Raw genomic sequence first — 22,078 nt, forward strand, 5'->3', positions numbered from 1 at the left:
CCCGTGTATTTTCTTTTCTCTTTTTGAAATTTGGATAAAGATTAGGATGAAATCTCTGCATTTTATCTTTTTGCGTCGATTCTTCTCTATAAAAGAAGAAGAAGATGATCAACAAAAAAACAAAGGTCAAACCAACGTTTTCAACTTACAATGATAAGTTCCTACACGCAGGCATATCGACTGGTTATTATCAAGTATGGAGCGCATGTGTCAAGAGCATGATCAAGTTTTCCTCTTTTTCAATTTTATTACGTAATTTATGCACGTTTAAAATTATCAATTTGTAAGTTACTTTCGATAAAAAAAATTATTATTTTGACTAATTATAATTGAATTTAACAAATAAGGTAAAAATATCTTATTATATCTAATTACAAAATATATTTAAAAAAATTAAAGATTCTTTTTCATTAAAATTTTATAATAATTTTTTCACGATGCCTAAAAACTGAGAAAACTCTATCGATAATATAGAAATTCTGAGATCACCACGTTAACTCCACAATGTCGTATTATTATTATTAGCTGAGAAAAAATTAGCAATTTAAGTTCCGCCCATCACTATTTTCAAATTAGTAAGTTATGTTCTTCATCATATGGCCCTGGTCATGGGTATAGTCGAAGAAAGGCTCAGCACGATAATTAATCTGCTGAGATAGGGATTCTTCTTGGCTTCCTTTCCTTTCTGAGACATCGTTGTTATCTTATCTACCATCGATCGCATCGAAAGACAGCATAGCTTATGCGTCTAATATTCAGTAGACGGCACGCTATCGGGGATTATCTTGGATCAAATATATGTAATTTTATGATAAATTGAGTGTCCATCAAACCTCCTTTTTGGTGTTCGGGAATATTTAAGACCATCACACTCATGTTGTAGCCACTTCAACTCCCTTTCTCTATCAATCAGATCAGGGGTTCTGATCCACCTCATGTGAAGTTTAGTATGGCCATATTCGAGCTTAAGCATCTTGTGCACACACATATATATATATACATGCTTTTAGGGGGATCTTAAGCCTAATTAATGGGCTGATCAGTAGCCCAGGTTGCAAAAATTGAGAGTGAATTGACCCCTCAAGTTTGGTAGGACAAATATGCAATTTAATCACAAATTTACCGTCCGCGCTTATTGTATATTATCATTACCTTCGGATGTCAGTCTGAAATCTAGTTATACAATTATGTTAGGGCACGGCGAACCTCTTCGTGGCTTCTCATATGGATCTAGTAGACCTCATGGATGTCGAGGCCAAGCCAACAAGACAAAGCTTGATCTCGTTGACATTGACTTCTCATTATGCTTTGGACCCCACTTCGGTTGCTTTGTTACAATAGAAGAGCTCTCTAAAAGCCTAGCAAGCGCTTGGTCTAGTACGAATCGAAAGCATGAGCGAGTATTTACATACACACGTTAGAAATGGTGGGGCTTTTTTGCGAGGGAAAATTACCATGAGGGGCTAAATTATCAAAAAAAAAGGTCAGAGGGTAAATATGAAACTATTCAAGAGTGAGGGGGTAGTTTCTAACAGCCAGTTTCAGGAGTTCTGACATGGGTCCGTGAATGGCGAAGGGCAATCTCGTAATTTCGTGCAGCGGCAACTTGCAGCAAAGCGGAGCGCTCTCTCTCTCCCTCTGTCTCTCTGTGCACCAAACGAAACAGTTGAAGACCTATCGACCAAAAATCTTCTTCCCATCCATCCTCATACGAGCTAAGCAATGCCGCCATTGGAGCGGACCCCAGCCAGCCGTAAAGCTTCTCCTCTGATCGTCCCCTCTCTTTCCGTCTCCTAGTGGTTTGATTCCAACCCTGGGTTGACCCTCTCCATCGGTGCAGCTGCCGCTGTTGAATCCTCCGCACGCCTTGCAGTACGAAAATCCCGGTTGCGCTTTCGCAGCTGGTTAATCGCGAAGGAAGGGAAAAGGGATGCAGGACTAGTCTGAGAAACCATGTACGGGGCTCTTCGTCTCCGGTTGCCGCCTGTTATTCGAGTGTTTTGATCCGGAATCGCTGAGAGATTAGATGCTTCAGCTCCCAGTGGATTGATTTTGTCCTGGGGTTGTCACCATAAACCTTAGTTCATGGATTGGGTGCTGGAGTCTTCAGCTGTCGGTCGTCCTGCATTCATCTATGGCTCCAAGTTGCCATCTTCGGTAGTTTCCAATCGAAATTTGAGATGGCAGCCCGGTATTTCTCGGAGAATTCGTCCACTAAGTACGCAGTTCTCCAGAATGCACACATCTGTGGGCTATTCCACTCCTGGACTGCCAAAAAACTTAGCTTTTGGAAATTCGGTCCCGTTGAGATCAGTGGTTGTGAGAAGTAGCGTTAATTCTGATGCTGCGGAAGGGAATTTCGGTTTCATGAGACTTTTGGTGAGGCGCGGAGTTATTTTGGCGGCATTGGTCTGTGGAATTATGGTCGTCGGGTGTAGAAGAGTGTTTGCGGTGGAGAGCGTAGTCAACACAGGTTATGGTGTTTTTGGTCAGAGCATCTTGTTGTTGAGGAATGCTTGGCCTAAAGTCTCACAACTTCTAAGGGTGTTCAAAGAGCAAGGTTTGATATTGGCCGTGCTCTTGGGACTTTCGGCTTTCTTTTCAATGGCAGAGACTTCAATTACCACGCTTTGGCCTTGGAAGGTGAAAATTTTATTCTGCACTAGTAGCTTCTTTGAACCTCCTATTACATGAGGAAAGCACGAGTCTGATGACTCATAATATACAAAGCTTTTCTTTTGGACTCAAGGATTACTTCTATTTGATGTCTGATTTGGATAGCTGGTTGCTTTTTTCCAATGTTAGAAGCATATGTCGAGGGCGGGGCTGTCAATCCACATGATGCAATCATGTGTGAATTTACCAATTATTTTGTGATTGTGGGTAGTCCTCTTTGAGTGGATGAAGCCAAATATTTTGAGGCATTAGCCATTAATGAATTTCATGAAGGGATTCTGTCTCAGGATTGCTTTCTCCTTCTCGTTCATAATTAGTTGTGTTAGGTGTCTATTTCGTCTTTGAGGCAGAGAGCTACATGAATTATCCAGCCTTCTCATTAACTTGTTGGCGAATGTGGCGACAGTATCTGTGCTCTGACAGGATCAATCGGGTGGTCTTAGGTGTGAAGATTTTATAGAAAAGGAGATTAAAAGATTGGGTCTTGAGCTAATATAGTGCAGCATTTTATTTATTGAATGCCTTTGTTGGGATTTCAGATTGAAAATTGTCAGCTGCCTACATGTATAAATCCAGGTTGATAGAGAACATAAAATACCATTAGTGTTTAATACTGGTCAGCTGCAGATTGATTTTTTCCCCTTTTATTTTCCATTACCAGTTATGATAGTAAATCTAACAAAAATTATTTTTTTCCCTTGATCTGAGACAGGTACGTGAATTGGCTGAGAAAGAGCCTGAAAATGGTGTCTTCAAAATGCTCCGCAGTGATGTAACACGATTTCTAACAACTATACTTATTGGCACAACGTACTGTCTTTTAATTCTTTGCTGGAAATATTTTGTTCTTCTTAGTTTTAAGGTTGCAGCATTTATCTCACATAAGATTGTATCCATGACAACAGAGTGGTCAATATTGGAGCAACCGCATTGGTCACAGATGCAGCGACAGCAATATTTGGTGAAGCCGGTGTTAGTGCAGCAACTGGAGTGATGACAGTATGTTTTACGCAACCTGATTTTGGGAATATTTAAGATCACTGGTTGGATGGTGCTGTTGCAGAGATGCAACCAGATTCATAATGTTATGATCTTTTAACCGTGTTCAGGTTGCTATTCTGCTTCTTACTGAAATCACTCCAAAAAGTATAGCAGTTCATAATGCCACGGAGGTTGCTCGGTTTGTGGTAAGTGCAGAGTTTGTTCACTTTTGTTAGCTTGATGAAGTTCTTTCCTAGCTCTATCATACCTTATGCCTGTTTATATGTTGCAGCTCTCCAGTTTCTTCACATGTTGAATTATTACTTATTCCCTAAATTCAGGATTTACTTGCCGTACTTTTAGGTCAGGCCAGTAGCATGGCTCTCATTGGTGTTATATCCTGTGGGAAGAGTTGTTACCTACTTGTCAATGGGGATGCTAAAACTGCTTGGTCTGAAAGGGAGAAGGTAATCCTCAATTACTGGGTACTAATATATTTGCAGCTTTGAAAGTCTGATTGTAACATTCTGTCTGTGCAACCAATGGTTCTGCTTTGTATACACGCAAGACTTAAAGCCTCTGTTTATAATTTTTAGTGGTTTTTCAGCTATATAATGAGAAGTTCATAGTTTGGCCTCATAAATTATTATCCTCATTTCCTGATCCTGAATCGACAAAAGTCTTGGTCTACATATTCCTTTGCTTTGCCTTAGATAGTAGAAGAGATGAGAGTTCTCACCATAAACAGATACAGTTTTTGTATTCTCATTCTTTTCCCCATGCGCAAATGATATACTTAAATCTAGTCGATTGTAGGATTTATTCCTAGGTGGTGGTCTACCTACTGTACCATTTTAATATATGAACTTTGCTATCTGCTAGGAAGAAAAAATCAACATTTTGCTCCATCTTGATATGGAAGGTACCACTATGAATTTCTAGAATTGTTGTCTTCTTGGTGTTGCAGAGTTTACTCTTGAAATCATTACAGTTAGTTCTAAAAAATTATTTTCTCCGACACTAATTTGCTAATTTTTTATGCTACTTCTGGTTCTTTCATGAAGCTTATGATCAATATCGTTAAATGCTTTCTCAGCAATATTTTTATTACTCATTTGCTTTTGCTACGTTTTATTTTCTTTTAGTGAGCCTTATGTCACTGAGGAGGAGCTAAAGTTGATGTTGCGAGGAGCAATATTAAGTGGGGCTATAGAGGAGGAAGAACAGGTAATAATATGAATTGAATTTGTGATGTGAAATATCTCCACCAAACCATGTCTTTTCTGCATCAGCATGCTTTGCGACAGTGCAGAGTTTAATGAGCAGATCGTGTACTCTAGAGCTCTGCTCATTATTCATGGGACATGGTTCAACTTGAAACCTGGAAGGTTCTTTTGATTTGATTTTAAAGGAGTCTTGCAAATTTCAAGTGGAAATAGACCTATTATATAGTGTAGGATTGGGAGAAGTACACTGACAAGGTCATTATGATATTTATCTCTGAACATTAACTTAATTCTCCAGTGGAGTAAAGCAATACTTTGGTCAATCCATGATTGCTAGGCCATTTCTATTTCTTTGGGACTTTAGCGATGAACATAAGCACTTCTGCATCTTTCTTTGCTTGGTTTTCTACTCCTGTTTATGACTTTCGATCTGTTCTTCACCAGAAAGGATTAGCTGCTGGTTGAATTATACTTCTTTTATGAAAATTCTGTCACAGGATATGATTGAAAATGTGTTGGAGATAAAGGACACGTATGTGAGAGAGGTCATGACTCCTCTTGTTGATGTAGTTGCTATTGATGCTAGTTCAACCCTTATAGATTTCCACAACTTGTGGGTGACTCATCAATATTCGAGGCAAGTTTCACTTGGATGGGATACACATAAAAGATTATACTCATTTCTGGATGCACTTTGCTAAAGGAATTAATGTTATTTCCACAGGGTGCCTGTCTTTGAGCAGCGGGTCGACAATATAGTGGGAATTGCTTATGCAATGGATCTGTTGGACTATGTCCAGAAGGTGAGGACTCTTCTTATATCATTCTCCCAGTTATGGCTATATCTGTGCTGTTCATTATTTGTATGCCACCCATTCTCATAGAATGCAGAATTATAATTTGTTTAATTTTGAAGGGTGAGCTGTTAGAAAGTTCCACTGTGGGAGATATGGCTCATAAACCTGCTTACTTTGTTCCTGGTAAGGTTCTGTTTTCTGCAAATTTGCAGTTTCATTTGTAATGGTGAGCGTCTTCCTGGTAAGGCCTAGGTTCTGGTGTTAAGATGATCTCTTTGTGCTTTGCCTACCTGGAGACTGAAAAACCTTTTTATGCACTGTCACTTGCCGAAAGGACCATATCTATTGACCATCTTAAGGTTTGAGTCGTCTCATCTTCTGTTCTATCTGTTTTGAGGACTTGTTTGAAGTCTATTCCTTTGTGTTTTATCTTCGTTGTGGGCAGATTCAATGTCAGTGTGGAACCTTCTCAGGGAGTTTAGGATAAGAAAGGTTCACATGGCTGTGGTGCTCAATGAATACGGTGGCACTGTAGGAGTATGTGACGAGCCTCCTGACTTGATTTTGGCTTAATGAGAATATTCTTGCTGTTGATTGTCAGCTATTAATTTAGATTGTGAAATTTATGACTTTGGTTCTTGTTAATTTGGGCTTTTCTTGCATTCTGTGGATTTAAGCAGATTGTAACACTGGAAGATGTGGTTGAGGAAATTGTCGGTGAAATTTTTGATGAAAATGATTCCAAGGTAAGTTCATTGTGTTGCGCACCTGATATTTTATATTACCTGTTTATCTGATTCTCAAATTATTTAGGTCATTATAGTATCATTTCATTCTTACATGGGGGAACTCATTATAGTAAGGAACTTTACTCTGTACACTTAACAAGATCCTCGGCAAACAACAAAATAAAAATCTTGGAGGTATATTTCTACAATTGGCGATCACATATTATGATACTGGGCAGCAAGTATGTCTGAGATGGACTATACCCAATTCTTTGAAAATGAAATTTCTGTTCTGCCATGGAATAGTGGTCACTGGTCCTTATACGGAGTTAGTGCATTAGTTCATATCGGCTTTTGCTCATGGTTTCCTATGTGATTGAAATAGGAAGAGATCCAGAAGAAGACTGGGTACATCGTAATGCGAGCACAGGGAGTATATGATGTTGATGCCAACACATCCATTGATCAACTCTCCGAAGACTTGAATATAAAAATGCCAGAGGTATGTATGATTCTCTTGGTTTTCGATACTATTGAGCAAATGTTCTTTTTAGTTGATATTGGCATTTGCACTCTTGCTAAACAGGGTCATCAGTATGAGACTGTATCTGGCTTTATATGCGAAGCATTCGGGTATATACCAAGGACAGGCGAGAGCGTCAAAGTGGTTCTTGAGAAGGAAAACATGGAAGAAGTGGATGAGTACAATGAAGACGGCGAATCTGAGCGCAAGGACCAAAAGGACAAGGAAACACATCAAGTTTTCAAACTCGAGGTATCGACCCCATAAAAGAAACCCTCATCAATTCCTTCATCTGCATACATATAAGAGGTCTCAAAGTTTCTGCGTTTTTTTATCTGCATTGATGAAAAGATCGATAAGTGAGATCTGGGATTATTCCCTTCTCGGTGTTTTCCAAGCAAACCAGCATAAACTTTCCCAGGGAGTAGTTGAAAGTATCCGGCTGTCTTTGGTGCAGATTCTAGCGGGAAATGCCAGAAAGGTCAGTGCGGTTAGGTTTGAGAGGATTGATGGTGAGGATGACGCTTCCAAAATGAAAGAAGTTACCCGAGTGGTTCCTAAAATCATAAAGAGGAAATGTAGCAGCGACGATGACGAGTACTTATTCCCGAGAAGACCAGAGAGTGATCTATCTGACGACTATCCAAGCGACCAAAACGAAGACATTCACATAGGTGGTGGTGGTGAGCAATAGTTAGAGGTTCGAATTGCTGAGGTTTTCCTTGCATCCCTATCAATTCTTTCTTATAATTTTGGCAGAAGAAAAGGTTTATTATTGTTAGGAAAAGGTGAAGATGGGAATTATTGGTGGATTTTATTTCTTTGTAAAGTTAATTTTTTTCTGAAGATGATGGAATCAGACAGAGACAGGGGACATCCTTTCTGCATGTGAGTTGGTATGTTCCATGTTTCCTTTTTTGTTCCATTTTGTGTTTGAGGAAAAAAAAAATCCCCGAAACAAATATAGTTCCTTAAAAATATTTTGTATTTTGTATTTTTTGTCTCAGGGAGTCAGTCTAGCTAACCCATTATTCATTACTGAGCGTAGAGATACTCAAAATCAAGTTTCAGAGTTCATTTATCAGTGGTAAATATGTCCTTGCACTCGGTTTATCGAGAAAGATTTTGCAAACTAGAAAGTAACGATTTTGATTTATTCTGTGCATACTTTACAATAGTGCAAGCAAGAACTGCAGCAGAGGCTCATAGAAAATGTGGCCCATCTCTACTGCATACAGATAATATCGAAGTATACAACGAGATCAAATGATCATTATATTAAGTCGGGATCCCATCTATACCTGTGTACCCACCTCGAGGATCGGTGCATGAGCTCATCAGACTTGCGGATCTCCGCTAGTAGATCCTCTACATGTCTCAACTTGGTGACATCTATTGCTGCAGAAACCTTATCATGGTAATCAGGATCTTCGTATAAGCATAAAAGACCCTCCAAGGCACACTCTTTTACATCCTCCGACTCATCGTGATCTACAATATCTGCCAGTAATGGGATTGCCCCAATATCAGCGATTGCGTCCCGGTCCCGCTTCTCGTAACACATACGTGAGACAAGAGCACACACCCTCTCCCTCGCTTCTGGTTGAACTCCACGGTCCCTTAGAAGCTGGACCAGGATCGGGATGGCGCCAGAGTTCAGCATGACCGGTGCACGGTGCCTGTAAATCACAATGTCCCACAGAACATCAGCTGCCACTGCCCTTGTCTCGTCATCACCCTCCCTTAGAAGCTTCACCATATGATCAGCAATATCAATTGCATTCTGCTCTGCGACAGCCAACACACAGAACGCATCCTCTGCAATATCGCGGCCCTGGGCCTCCGTGCCAGCAAGAAGCTCGGCGAATACATCAACTGCCCCAGCCCGACCAGCCGGTCTAATCGATTCTGTGTGAGCTGATATTAAACCAAGGGAATTGGCTGCTACAAGCTTCGTCTCCATATCCCCGGTGTGAAACAGCTTGATGAGGGCCGGTATTGCCCCTCTCTTGGCAAAGGCCCGCCTCATGCTTTTTGGAACCCCGAGCAGACCAATCACCTGACTAGCCCTCACCCTAGAGGCCATAGTACCTCTAGAAGTGGCCCGGATGAGATGGCTGAGGCCTCCAGCCCTAACAAGCTCTTTCCTGACCTCCTTAAGCATCGCCAACGCGCTCAAGATCTCCAACAAGTACTGCTCCAAGCGAACGTCCGAACGAATACTAATCAACATTCCAATGACTTCCGATAACCCACCAATCCGTGCCAAAATGACACGACACTCATCTCCAAGACTAACCAAGACCAACAAGCATTTGACTAAAATCAAACGGAAAGTATCATCCGATACCACTGGAATCAGTCTCAGCATATGTTCTATAGCACCGGAACGGCCTATCTCGTCGGCCAATCTCACATCACAGTGAGATACTATGCATTTTAAGCAGTAAACCGCAGCAATCTGAAGGGCCTTTTGTGAGTCAGTTAAAGGGTCGCTGCGGAGACATTCGACGAGAATTGGGATGACGCAGGACAACACATCCCCTGGGAGATACCTGCAGTAAACCTTTGCTAGCTTAAATGTGGCTTTCACCCGCTCGGAATCGGTTCCATTGGACATCAATAATCTATAGAGAATAAGAAGCTGTTCCAAATCCGTCTCGCACTTTTCGCGAATGCTGCTTGACTCTCCTGATTCATCCATGTCCCTAAACAGTGCACAATCTTATAATGTTCCCCTATCAAACAAGCATAACACGAAGGTCGACTGATGACAGAAAACCTCTCGTCAAGGCAACATCCGACCCATGGAACTTCAAATCGACAAGGTTAACCTATAGTTTTTGGCGGTGGAATATGGATCAACATGCCAACTGAAAAATGCCCAACCTTTATCAAAGGTTTCGATTCAAAGATGGAACCTTTCTTTCCCAGGGAGCATTAAATCAACAAGAAGAAGCTGACCCAGCTGCAGAAATTCCATCAATGTGACGTAAAATTACCGAAACAAGAACCATTAGAGCTCCCACAAGACAAAACAGATCAAAAGTTTTTGCAGCAGGTGATGCGGACTAAGCTCAGAGGAAGAGATTCAGAGGAAGAATGAAACCCAATTAAAAGATGAACAACCCCTTAGCTCACGGGAAGAAGCAGAAGGCGAAACGAAAGCGAGAGAAGCAGGGGAGGCATCATCGGCAATTGGGTTACCGTTTCGCCGGAGTCGGTGAACCTGCGACAGCTGCTAGAACTTAGAACAACTTTTGTTATTCTCTTTTCTCCCCCTCGTTTAAACGTTTTTACTAAAAGGATTCTCGAGTTTTAAATTTTAACGGATAGCCCCTATACTTTTTTCTTTTTCTATTTTGAGGATACGCTCTTTATGATAGCTCGCCCAAATCACGGCGTTCTCAGAAACTTGAACATTCTCAGAACTTAAGGAGGACTTGAAGAATGTACGCGGTTTCTTACAGTTCACTATGTTGATATTAATTTTTTTTTTTGCTAACCAGGGATGTCCAGACTTCGCCCGACTAATCTCCGGGACTCTGTGAATTCCCGGAGACGGACAGAGCGGGTAATCACGCCAAAGGCGCTCCGGTGGCTCCAAGGGGATTCGAATCTGGGATCGAGTGCAAACTTAAGCGCACCTTAACCACTAGGCCAAACCCCTTGGGGTTTTGTCGATATTAAGTTAAGTTAAAGAGCCGTGGGGGACTGTGTGTATGTTAGCATTCTTGTTGGTGTCATCATGCTGTGAACGATCTGAGCGTTCGTTAGCATGCTCGCGAGTACAAGCAGGGTGCAAATATATACTACCTGAGCCAAAGGTTTAGCGATAGAGACGATGTTTATGAGTTGAAATTAAAGAAATGCCAACTTCAGACAGACATAGAGGTTGTTTTCAGTGCAAACAGAATGAATGGGGCATCGGTTCGATTTTATGATGATGATATTATCCCATTCAGAATGAAGACAGAATTTAGATCTCAAGTCTCATTGATGTTTTCAGGTAAAAAGTTCCTTTCTTTTTACATGAAACTAGCAACGAAATTTGTTACTCAGACATGGTGAGAAACAACTCAAGGAAATTGCAGAGGATTATATGAAACTCGGGTCCCCTAGAAGCCAGCGCAACTTCCTCGCGGATTTTCTAAGGTCTTCGTCCTCGGAGGTCAAGGTTGCATCAAGTTGTTTCTGCAGATATTGCCATTCCTCAGCATTAGTCAAAAGACCTCTCCTGTGTTTATTATCCGGGTCTTGGTATATACATATGAGAGCCTCAGTCCCACTCCTAAGCACCTCATCATTGCACGGGTCTTTCATTATCAAAAAACACCGCGCCTTCTAAACCTTAACCCATTCACTTCATTCAAAACCACACGACATTCATCGCTAATACTAACCAAGACTGCAAGGCATTTGAGTATAAGCCGAAGGAAAAAAACCACCATCAGCTTCTGAAAAAACCCTTGCCCAAAATAGCAGCCTCATCATATACCCTATGGCACCTGAACGGCAAATCTCCGTGGCCAAACTCCTGTTACCGAGACGAGCCATTCTTTTTAAGCAATGAGCTGAGGCTCCTTGAATGGCGTAAGTTGGGTTCAGGGATACATACTCATCACTGAGAGACTGAGCAAGAATTGGGACCAGGTGGGACAGTAATCTTCCGGGACATGATCACAGAAGCGGGCAAGCGCAAGTGTCCATTCTACACGTTGTCGCAGAAGGTAAGGGCCATGGACTTGGCTCGTTCATAAATGCTGGCGACCTCTTCCCAGTCTACCGAGGTCGGTCCCTGCTCCTTCTGGTTGATCCACGAGACCCAACGCGACGCGACACAATGACCCAAGATTAAGGACACAAAACATGAGAAAACGAGTTCAATGCGAGTTAGACAACACGACACCTACATTGGACACAAAGATACAGATTTTAGGAAGCAAATCACTAGCAGCATATGTCAGTATCTGAATCAGAAAAACACAAAAACCCCAAAAAGAATAACCTAAAAAATCCATCTTTTACTGTCCTGCCTAATTTTGAGGGTCAAGAATCAATCAACCAAACAGCAGCAGCAGGTTCAACCTACTAGTGATTCAAGAATGAATCAATTGCATGTTAAGAAGAGACAGTAGATTGAATCCCAGCCATCTTTGGGCTAAGAAGTCGAGCTTTGCTTATGGCATACATACCCAAATAACTCAGCTCTGCAGGATGATCATCAAATGGTCACGAGTAAGCCCGAGGGTTTCTTGCTTCAAACTGGACGAAAACATAGAGAGAGAAGCTGCCGAGCCTTCTTGCGAGTTTTAAGAGAGAGAGAGAGAGAGTTGGGATTTTCGTCTTGACTACGGCGAAGAGCCGCGCCGGAATCAAAATTTCAATCTCCGCCAAGCCGCAGTTTGGCGAGGAGTGTAAACGAGCCGAGCCGAGCCAAGTATTGGAATTGGGAAGCTCAGGTTCGGTTCACTATGGGTCGAGTTTGAGCTTGTTCGTGAACTTAGTCGAGTACTAAATTTAGCACGCATATTCGGACTTGAAAATTAGGAGGAATATAAGTATAATATGTAAAATTAATGCTAATTCACGAGTCATATAAAATGTGATTTGCTCAATTAGGAGTGGCGTATTTGCAATTTTATAAGCTCATGTTTATCAATTCGAGTTTCCAATACTTATCGGACAAAAAAATTCAGGACGAAACTTGTCGAGCTCCGAATCAGATGATTTTACGTTTAAGTAGAAGTAATAACACAATCCGACAGCCGAGAGATCACTACAAAAGTATCCATACTTCTCGACCGTCGACACTCCTTGTACTTTCGCTCATTAGATTCCCTTATAGGACTCAAGTAAGCGAAGCTCCGCGCCCGTATATTCTCGTCCGATCATACAAGTCGGAACCCGTGACATCTCGGGATCAATGAATTCGAGTTCCTAGGGTTTGTAGAGGCTGCTGCATCTGAATTATTCAGTCTATACCAGTTCTGCAGTTGATAACGTAAGATGATCGACAAATCATCAAACGTGCGTCGATAAGTCCAATCTTTTGCCAACGGAAGGGACTGAGGTCTGAAACTGATTAGTTGAACTGACAATGTTCGAGTAGTCTTTTAAGTAATTGACTAGCCGGAAACAGTGCTTGAACAGATCAATTTGGACAAAGACGGTATCAAATATCAAAATTGGATTGCAGATATGACTTGAGAAAAACCACAGGACCCTACAACGAGACCAATCGTGCCGTCTATATAACAAAGTGACATCGAGTGTACAGAGGGCGAAATCAGAAAAGAAAAATCACTAACGAATATCTAATTGCAAACAAAATTTCATCTGTCCTTAAATATTGAAACACAAATAGCACCAGAAAGAAGTCCGGAGTATTATTGAACCGAACCGAAGCGAATCGAATCAAATACAAGCTCATGGTGAAACAGACCAATGTTCTGCTAATCTGGGCAATGGTTCTCTGGCAACTGAGAGTATAATACTGAGAGGGGACACTGAAGAGCCCTGAACAGATTTTGCAGCTCTGCGAAACAAATAGAAGGTAAAAAGGAATTACTCCCGAGCTCCTCAATGTAAAGTAACACACCTCACATGCAGATGAATAGTACAGTAACAAGCTACCTGATTTTCATGCATTTTGCTGGACCTGCCGATGTATTTGCATTATCCAATCGACGTAGCCACTTGTCCCACCGATCTGATCATCAACAAGGCTCATGATAAGAATGGCTTCTCTTGGCTGCTCTCCTTGTCTCACGAGATGACAAAGGTGATAATAAGAAGGATCGCTCTCCCTAATTTTCTGAAGCAGAGCACACAATTTACGGGACATTTCACTGTCACGCTCGCTGAAGGCAACCTGATTCAAGTCGAGGCAAGAAGAAAAGGAGAGCGTGTCAATGGAGATGAATTAGAAGATAAAGCCATCAAGCACAGAAACTATTTTCCTGCGTTAAAGATCCTTCTAGAACTCACCCTCGATAAGTCAGCCGCAAAGTCATGGCCCAGTAAATTTTGCGATATCTCAGGAGACAACATTCTACCAAACCACAAAATAAAGCGAAAACCATCATCAAATAGATAAAGACCCCGGGAATCTAAGCTGTCCATCGTCAATGGCAGCCTAGCTTTCATAGTGCTCTCCGCATCCTGGGCAGACGCTGATGGCTGCAAGACAGAACCAAGACTAGCAATGTTTATATTAAGAAACTAGGCATACTCCAAGTACTAAATTGAAGACAGCCATATAAGAAGAGTAAACGTCACCTTTAAAAGGTACTCATCTATACGAAGTAAATTGGGGTATAGTAGCTTCAACAACTTCTTCACCGGTAATGCCATCATGGTGAAGCCAGCAGCAGAGCGTTCGTCGAGTGAAGCATCAGCATATGATCCTCGCAGGGCTGTTGATTTGCAGAGAGCCAAACCATACAAAGGCAAATACTTCAAAGACTCCGGATATATCATCCTCCCTCCTAAACGATGCTGCACCGAATGTAGATTCCTGTACTCCCGGAGGGCCTTGACTATCCTCTGTTGCACTGCCGTCCGAGCATCCTCCAACTTATGTGACAGGGTCTTCTCAATGGCTGCAATTAATTTGAGCTTATACTTAGGAGAGAGAAAATAACATCAAGATTAAGCTTCTATTTAGAAACAGATCAATACCTAGTCTAGTGAACAAAGATATGACAGCTCCTGTGTCTGCTTGTCGGTACATCTCTCCTAAATCAGTCACCACTGGTGCTGCTGCAGTGTGTACTCTGATACGCCTCTCCCCACAAGAAGCAGTATACCTTTTGACCGTTAAGGAAAACCTTATCTGAGCACTTTCACATCACAACATTGCAGTCTCCCAAACCGTGCGTAAGAACTGTTTTCCTTTTTCTTTAAAACATAAAAGGAGAAAACCAACAAAGGGATCAATTGTATTCATGAAAGCACCAAAATGCAAAAGATGTGAAGAAAACCAATGAAGGGATCAATTATACTTGTAAAGCCGAAGAATTATAGGCCAAGCCAAAGGTTCCGATGCCATATTCATGACATCATATGATAGATTAAGGCACAACTACAAAACGACATTCTTTTATTTTCAGTTTCCATCCATTGGAATGGTCACAAAAGGGCAGAATAAGAAACTCATGAGATGCCCAGAATTTTCAGAACAAAAATTTTTCTTACCAGGATGGCACTTGTAACAAAAGGCTGAAAGGATTAACAAAATTTTGCATGACCGAAGGAAAAGGCTTTCTTACAATGCAATAACAAGTTGCAGCCAGTCTAAAGCGAAAATTGTAGGTCAACTATTCCCACTTAAAGGATACAAAAGAGCAACTTGGAAATATACTGTCTGAGTTGTTAGCAATGTCTCTTCAAGGGATAATTGCATAGCATATGCTTTGTCACAATCCACCGAAGGAAGCGCTAACAAGTCGGTGGATCTCAACATAAAGTTCCCATGATAAGATGTGAAGCGAATACCTAGAAGTTCCCATCAAAGATAAATCAATTTCTGTGATATCCAGACTGAAGGTAAAGCACTAAATATTTTTCAACAGTAACTATTTTTTGACATGGAACTCACCTTTTCCACATCTTATACGCATGACTGCTTCCCAGGCAGTTTCCCTTGTAAGGTCTCGGGCTAACTCATGTCTAAGCTTCTCCTTATGAGAAGCTGATTGAAAAGCCGGGTAGTAATAAATTTGACCACCAGTGTACTTTGCCAGGGTCCCTGTACAGGATTCGTGATTAGGCATCAGAAGCAGGAAGTATGTTATACCAAATGATAAATCAAAATTTAGATTTTCAAAGCATGTCGACAGGTCAAAGAAAATAGACATCTAAGGAGGACCTATTAAATTATTCAGTGTCTTCTCTTTCTTTAGCATTGGCATCATTAGCTAACAAGATGACAACAATTCACAAAATAAGGATTTACGTGAAAGAAGTTGTGTTTCTACTAAATGATTGGTGGCTGTGATTCAGTAAGAAGTTGTAAATTTGGTCCAGGACATTCCTGGTTAGCTATAAAGACATACCTATTGAGGCTATGTCAGTGTATCTGTCGCTGAATGCATATACATTAGCTCCTATTTGATACTTGGTGAGATCAGCAGCCATTTGCTTATAAAATGGATCTTCTGGTGTTCTCAAAGCAGGCTCTTTATCTGTTCCATAAACACGAACATCATCCCCTCGCAACTTCAAGCGGCCAACACCAAGAGAGGGAAGTGTATTCTGAAAAATAAGCAATTTCCCTCCAAGTTGACTCTGCACACAATGAGAGAGAGAGAGAGAGAGAGAGAGAGAGAGGAAAGTCAAAATCAATGATTGACAGTAAGGTATGACAAAGACGCTCAAATAAAAATCTATATCCATGTGCAATGCATGACGTACCATAACCATGAGCGCAGCCTTAAGAGCAGGACCAAAGGCAGATTCTACATTCACGTTGTCTTGAAACATTGATGGTAGGCTATCCAAAAACGTTTCCACGACAGTCTTAGACTCTGACAGGTTGACAAGGAGATCATCTGGCAGTGGAACAAAGATATCATCCAGATCCGAGACAACCATCATTTGGGGTTGAGTCAAGGATGACTGGCACATGGGGGAAAGACCCGGATTGGCAACAAATTCAGAAAGACAAGTCTATAAAAGGACAGAAAAATTATCTGCAAAGGAAATTTAATGCGCACATGGATTACTTGCCTTCATGTTATAAAAATGTATTGTGCTGTCATAAGTAATGAAGCCAATCTGTGTCCTTGGAAAGCCAGGAAGATCATCTAAGCACGACCTTATAGTTTGTGCCACGACCTACAATAGAGATACAATTTTTTATAAGCGATTAAGAATTGAAAGACACAAAAAGGGACCCAAAATTATACAGAAGAGAGATATGTATTTCATCGAGGCATGCATATCCACTTTCCTGTGTAGATGTCGTACTTGATATTAATTTTTTATGTAGCGCTTATCCAAGCTGGAAGTATAGTTGGGAGGTGTGTGATGGCCTCTTTAGGAAGAATACTAATTACTGACACTGGATAAACAGACTTGTCACAAGATCACTGTCACATGTGCAAACAGGAAGGAGAATCTCTACACTACTCTCTTCCCTGCTGTCTAGTAGACACTCTCATCTACAGTGTTGCATTTTCTTAGAGGCTCTTCAGAAATGCCTCACTACATCAATGGCCCCCTCAATTTCTTAACAACTCGTACATTGAGGCTGAAACAAAGACAACTGAAAAATGGCTTGCATTTTATCATGTCAACCCCATTGCAAGACAGAAGATAGCTTCTGCAATGAAGTGGACAGTGTACATCATAATGCGAAGAATTACTTTCTTACATCTTTGCTGGAGTCATGATCCTGTAATAGAAATTGTCACTCTCAGAGTACTTTTTATTTTAGGTCTCCGTGGCCTTATCTCCTTTGTTTTTAGAGTTTCAGTTAGAGTAGCCCTGCATAAATTCTCCAAAGAAAGGGATGTAGAACAAATATTTCATCCAAGGGCCGATTGGAGGACCTAAAAAGCAATAAGTATGACCGCGAAGTTGTCCCCCTTGGAATCCAGGAATACTGGGACATTTTCTCATATGCTCCACCCATTATTGGAGAATTTCTACTATCCCGCCCCCTAGACTTCATAATTTTACTCTCCAATTAACCCACTCGGGAACAAATTTCTAGGTCCATCCCTTTGAGAAAGTGTAATGATTTTTTCCCAACCACGCTCTTCAGCAACATTAAAAATTTTAAGGCCCGAGAACCAACAGTTGCTCATGATAATAACAATTGCAATGAGCAGCAAGTACCGAGCACTTATTATCAATTGGCAAGAACAAATAGTTTGACAAGTAACATTATGCACTGTGGCTGGTGCTTACCTCAATCATACCACTTCTAACTGCAGATACGGACACATCGATGAGGAAAAAGTATAGCGGTGGCATTGGAGGTCGAACCATATACTCAGTTGGAGCAACAAATTCAACGCTACCCTTTGCAAGCTCAGGTCGCTGATCAAAATCAACTCTTTTGCCCATTGCATCTAAAGGGGCATAGTAGTCGCCGGGTACTAGACATGATCATTTAACAGATGGCATTAGTATCAAGACCACATGCTCTTAAGCCATCAATTTCCAAGTGACAACTGTCTAAAATCATCTATAGAAGCAAGGATTATTACTATAGCTGCTTATTTTTTCACTATTATTTTCCCCTTTCTGTTCATGTCAAAACTAGAGTGAAGTCGAGAAAATTCAAGTAGAATGAACAGAATTTGAAATTAACTCACTTCACTTTGCAGCATCTATAGCATTGCAGTCTTTGACATAGATCTCAAATTAAACATACACAACGGTGACCTACTTTCTAGAGCACCTTCAACACATAGAAATTATGCCAGCCACTGGGAAATTCACATATAGAAAGTACTAGTACAATGGAGAAGTTTCAAAAATATGAGAGGTGGTTGTTCCAAGCAAGAAATCCATGACTTCAGTCACATGTCACGACAATCAGATTAACTGAAAAATATGGTATGATATGGATAAGAGCTATCCTGCGAGACAATAAACAATTGAAAACAATACACTGTAGCGAGAAAGTTTTTTATGTAAAATTAGATACTTACCATCATTAAGTAGAGAACAAATGTTGCAACGCCACTTTCTTCCTGCATCAGTAAACGTCACGTATGGATTTATGTAGGTCCGACATCTCCTGCAACGAATAATACCACTTGAGGCGAAATTGACTATGGAAACTTCCTCCTGAATAAAAAAACCAAGAATTAGCAGGTAGATGATTGAAATTTTGAAGCTAAAGTATGTTCATGATATATTCGACAAGCTAAAAAACCATTCCACTTGCAAGCTCCATAATCCGAAATAACAGCAGTACCATTTATATTCCAATATGTGTAACATAAAGAACCACTTATGGCCTAAGCACCAAATGCTGCTCACTTCAAAATAAACTTAATTCAATATATTCATGAAAAAGTTCTGTCATACAGAATTTAGGAGTACTGACCCCCTCAGGAACTTCCGCAAGTGGGCAAACAACCGCTCCAAGAGGCAAATGCCACCTCGAAATCAGGGATTGAGAATTTGGTATAGCACTAGTTGTAAGACGCAGGTAGCGAGAGTGGCAATTTAGGGGGAACATCTCTCTAAATGAAGTTGGCTCCACATCCCCATCTAGTGGCCTTGGCAAAGCTTTAGAATCAACTCCAGGGTCCAAAGATCCAGGAACAGACCCAATGGAAAGAGAATTGAAGTCTTCCATGAGGCCATACATAGCATTTGAAGGAGGTCCAGAGGCAGAATGCTGCATCGGATCCCTAGGAGGCATGCCAAATGGAGCTGGCACTGTATGTGGTTGGACATAGCCTCCTTGATGTGTTTGAAATGGTGAAGCTACAACAGGTGCTGGCACATCACCTGCCGGACGAGCAGCAAAAGGAGACTGTGACAGGGTTGCTGGTGGAGGTGCGTGGGGCCGCTGGTTAGGGTACCCAGGAAAAAGTGGTGGAACAGTGGGGCGGCCAGTAGGAACTGATGGATCAGCTGCAGGATATGATTGCTGAAAATTTGGCCTGGGAACAGAGGGCACTGATTCTGATGGCAACTGGGGAACACTCCCACCCGGGGGTGCATAGGTTGCTCTTTGAGGAGGCAAGCCCATCGGCACTGCAGGTACATTCGCTGTTGGACGGAACGCGGGCGGAGCACCAGGTACTAGAGCTGCAGGCGGAGTACCGAATGGTGCCTGCCCCATTGTGGGGGGACGTGCAGGTGGCCCTTGTGGGGCTTGGGTGAACTGTGGAGTGCTGAAACGCTGAAAATTCCGAGCACCTGGGGCAGGAGACCCATATGATGGCAGCGCTGGGGGAGGAGCTGCAGATGGGTTGCTGAATGTAGATGGAGGCCGGGGCTGAAATCCAGGAGCTTCTGTTTCAGCCATAGGACCAGAGGATGCAAAGGGTGTATTAGCCTGAGAAGGAGGTGCCGTAGTCGGTCTAAATGTGGATGGCCCTGATCCAGGTATAGGCGGAGTGGATGAAAAGGGTCTCACGTTCGGAGGAGGAGGAGCTCCAAAAGGTGTAGTGGCAGGCCTTCCTGGATACGCCGGACGACCCGGATTTTCAGTCCCCATTGAATAATATAAAGTTACTTTATCCAACTGAATTTGAACTACACTCCCATAAATATACCTGCAACATAGGAAGCAATATCACGATCTTGACCATTAACGGAAAGATACTATAATGCAAATCAAGGATACAAGCAAAAAGGTGAGCTGATCAGTGAACTGTGAGACTGGTGTCTTTTCAGCCAAGCAAACGCATGACACGGGATTCGTGTGCGTCATGCCAATGCACCTGAAGGTGCGTACGCGCTCTACCGTCTCAGGGAATTCCATTTTGATCTATTCCAATATTAACGTAAAAAGATGATAGCTTTTTCAGTCAACGCAAATCCCATACAACCAAGGAGCCCAATTTGAAGGAGATGTCACATTGACCACGGAACACAATTTCTCCTTAATGTTAAACACTTAAACTGACTATCAGAGGCTAATATGAACATCACAGTTGGCATTAATTCGGTTCCTCGTTTGCCACCGAGTTCTTCCTAAGCCGTACCCGCGACAAACCCGAGCTACTGGGAGCTCAATTATGCAGTCCCCGAGCTAAACAACTCGCTCCACTCCGCTCCGCACCAAATTCGATTCCCAAATCAAGCCGGCCCTACCGAAACAGAACGATCGAGACTGAGGATTACCGAACAAAGCGATCAGACCAGTGCGCTACACCGGCAGGATCAGCCTAAACTCGACCAAGAGGGAAAATATCAGCTGTGTAGCTGTGCCGCACCAAAAATCCCGCGGGGACTTCAATCCGCGGAAGGAGAACCGCGAAACGGATCTGTCGGGGAGATCAGATCAAAGTGGCTGCTGACGGCTGAGGACCCGCCGGAGGAGGGGGAGGGAAAGAGAGAGAGATGGAGATAGCAGAGCTCGCAGATAGCGACGGAGATCGGAGGACTCGAGCAGGGTATTAGATCCAGAGCCCGTATTTTTTCCCCTCTCTCTCTCTCTCTCTCTCTCTCGATTTTTTTTTAATTTATTAATTAATTGAAAAGCGCATGAAGAATATATAAGAACAAGACGACGCACCACAGGGCAAGAGCCGACTGATGATGAACCGGGTCCGGGCTCCCGAACCCGAAAGGGAATCATGTTTGAATTTTTTTTGTTATTTCCCTTTTTTTAATTATCTAATTTTAGTTATATAATTAATTTACATATCTATATATCAATTTATCTATCTATCTCTATCTCTTCTTTATCTCTGTCTGTAAATCATCTCTACCTATAAATGCATATCATCTTGCATCTTTTCGAGCATTGTGCGAGGAGTTGTGAAAGTTTTTCATGTTCTCGCAATTCTCTTTGATTCAATGTTATTTGCGTATTTATTTTATTATATTATATTTTTTATTAAATAAAAATAGAAATTATTTTATTAAGTAGGCCAAATTAAGTAATTTAAAATTATAAATAAATAGATTTAAAAAAAAATCGGCTTCGTTCTTTTTTCTCTTTTTTATCAAGCTCGCTTATTATTTAAGATATACCAAATTGCAAAAATAGAAGAGTACATCAATTTCACTCATCATCTAGATGAACTCATTGAGAAACTACTTTTGCTTCTTATGTTCCTTTTGAGATCGTAATAACGATATTTTATGTGCATAATTTTTCAGTTTTAAGAGAAACTTCCTCTTGATCTAATATTAGTTTCCATCAATAATTTGATAGTTGTTATTCTCCATCCATTTTGTGCTTTGTTTTTGTTAATTTAGGACATTTCGAATTGAATGTATCAAAATTATAATAAATAAACCAATATGTGAATATACTAGCACCCGCACATAAATGATAAGGTAAACCCGAGTAATGGGCAACGACCTACTAATATATATCAGTAAATTCGAATCTTCGGTTTTCGCTAGCATCGACCGAGGTGATAGCCCATGCAAGGATATCTGCATTTGATAATATAGACATCAGCCTACTTCCAATCTTTTTAAAATGGATAAATTGCA

The 22,078-nt window shown here is 41.4% G+C and overlaps 3 protein-coding genes and 1 long non-coding RNA gene across 6 annotated transcripts; 1 reads left to right on the forward strand and 3 right to left on the reverse strand.

The window, feature by feature from the left end:
* Positions 1-1,629: 1,629 nt before the first annotated feature.
* LOC116190080 (DUF21 domain-containing protein At1g55930, chloroplastic-like) lies at positions 1,630-7,880 on the forward strand. Its single transcript, XM_031519743.1, has 14 exons — positions 1,630-2,643; positions 3,389-3,486; positions 3,582-3,675; positions 3,786-3,863; positions 4,021-4,124; positions 4,803-4,884; positions 5,381-5,520; positions 5,608-5,686; positions 5,800-5,863; positions 6,126-6,217; positions 6,361-6,426; positions 6,794-6,910; positions 6,995-7,183; positions 7,389-7,880. Exons 1-14 carry the CDS (start codon positions 2,086-2,088, stop codon positions 7,623-7,625), a joined length of 1,998 nt encoding a protein of 665 aa, XP_031375603.1. The 5' UTR covers positions 1,630-2,085; the 3' UTR covers positions 7,626-7,880.
* A 324-nt stretch (positions 7,881-8,204) lies between these two features.
* LOC116208173 lies at positions 8,205-9,635 on the reverse strand. Its single transcript, XM_031541492.1, has one exon. The coding sequence runs from the start codon at positions 9,633-9,635 to the stop codon at positions 8,205-8,207; it is 1,431 nt and encodes a 476-aa protein (XP_031397352.1).
* Positions 9,636-10,898: 1,263 nt separating this feature from the next.
* On the reverse strand, positions 10,899-12,464 carry LOC116190703. Of its 2 annotated transcripts, none has more exons than XR_004152909.1 (2): positions 12,127-12,464; positions 10,899-11,840 (listed from the first exon to the last, which is right to left on the reverse strand). It is a non-coding gene; the product is annotated as an uncharacterized LOC116190703 (long non-coding RNA). The 2 variants fall into 2 exon arrangements; XR_004152915.1 differs by having other exon boundaries at positions 10,899-11,738; positions 12,127-12,443.
* A 669-nt stretch (positions 12,465-13,133) lies between these two features.
* LOC116190025 (protein transport protein Sec24-like At3g07100) lies at positions 13,134-21,092 on the reverse strand. Of its 2 annotated transcripts, none has more exons than XM_031519704.1 (14): positions 20,753-21,092; positions 18,999-20,181; positions 18,598-18,736; positions 17,849-18,039; positions 16,664-16,771; positions 16,349-16,552; positions 15,991-16,222; positions 15,534-15,683; positions 15,274-15,430; positions 14,615-14,742; positions 14,213-14,535; positions 13,922-14,113; positions 13,568-13,805; positions 13,134-13,469 (listed from the first exon to the last, which is right to left on the reverse strand). In XM_031519704.1, exons 2-13 carry the CDS (start codon positions 20,121-20,123, stop codon positions 13,575-13,577), a joined length of 3,180 nt encoding a protein of 1,059 aa, XP_031375564.1. In that variant the 5' UTR covers positions 20,124-20,181; positions 20,753-21,092; the 3' UTR covers positions 13,134-13,469; positions 13,568-13,574. The 2 variants fall into 2 exon arrangements, with proteins under 2 accessions (XP_031375564.1, XP_031375566.1); XM_031519706.1 differs by having other exon boundaries at positions 20,614-21,092.
* Positions 21,093-22,078: the final 986 nt, after the last annotated feature.

This window comes from Punica granatum, chromosome 1 (assembly GCF_007655135.1).
Source record: "Punica granatum isolate Tunisia-2019 chromosome 1, ASM765513v2, whole genome shotgun sequence".
Taxonomy (NCBI): Eukaryota; Viridiplantae; Streptophyta; class Magnoliopsida; order Myrtales; family Lythraceae; genus Punica; species Punica granatum.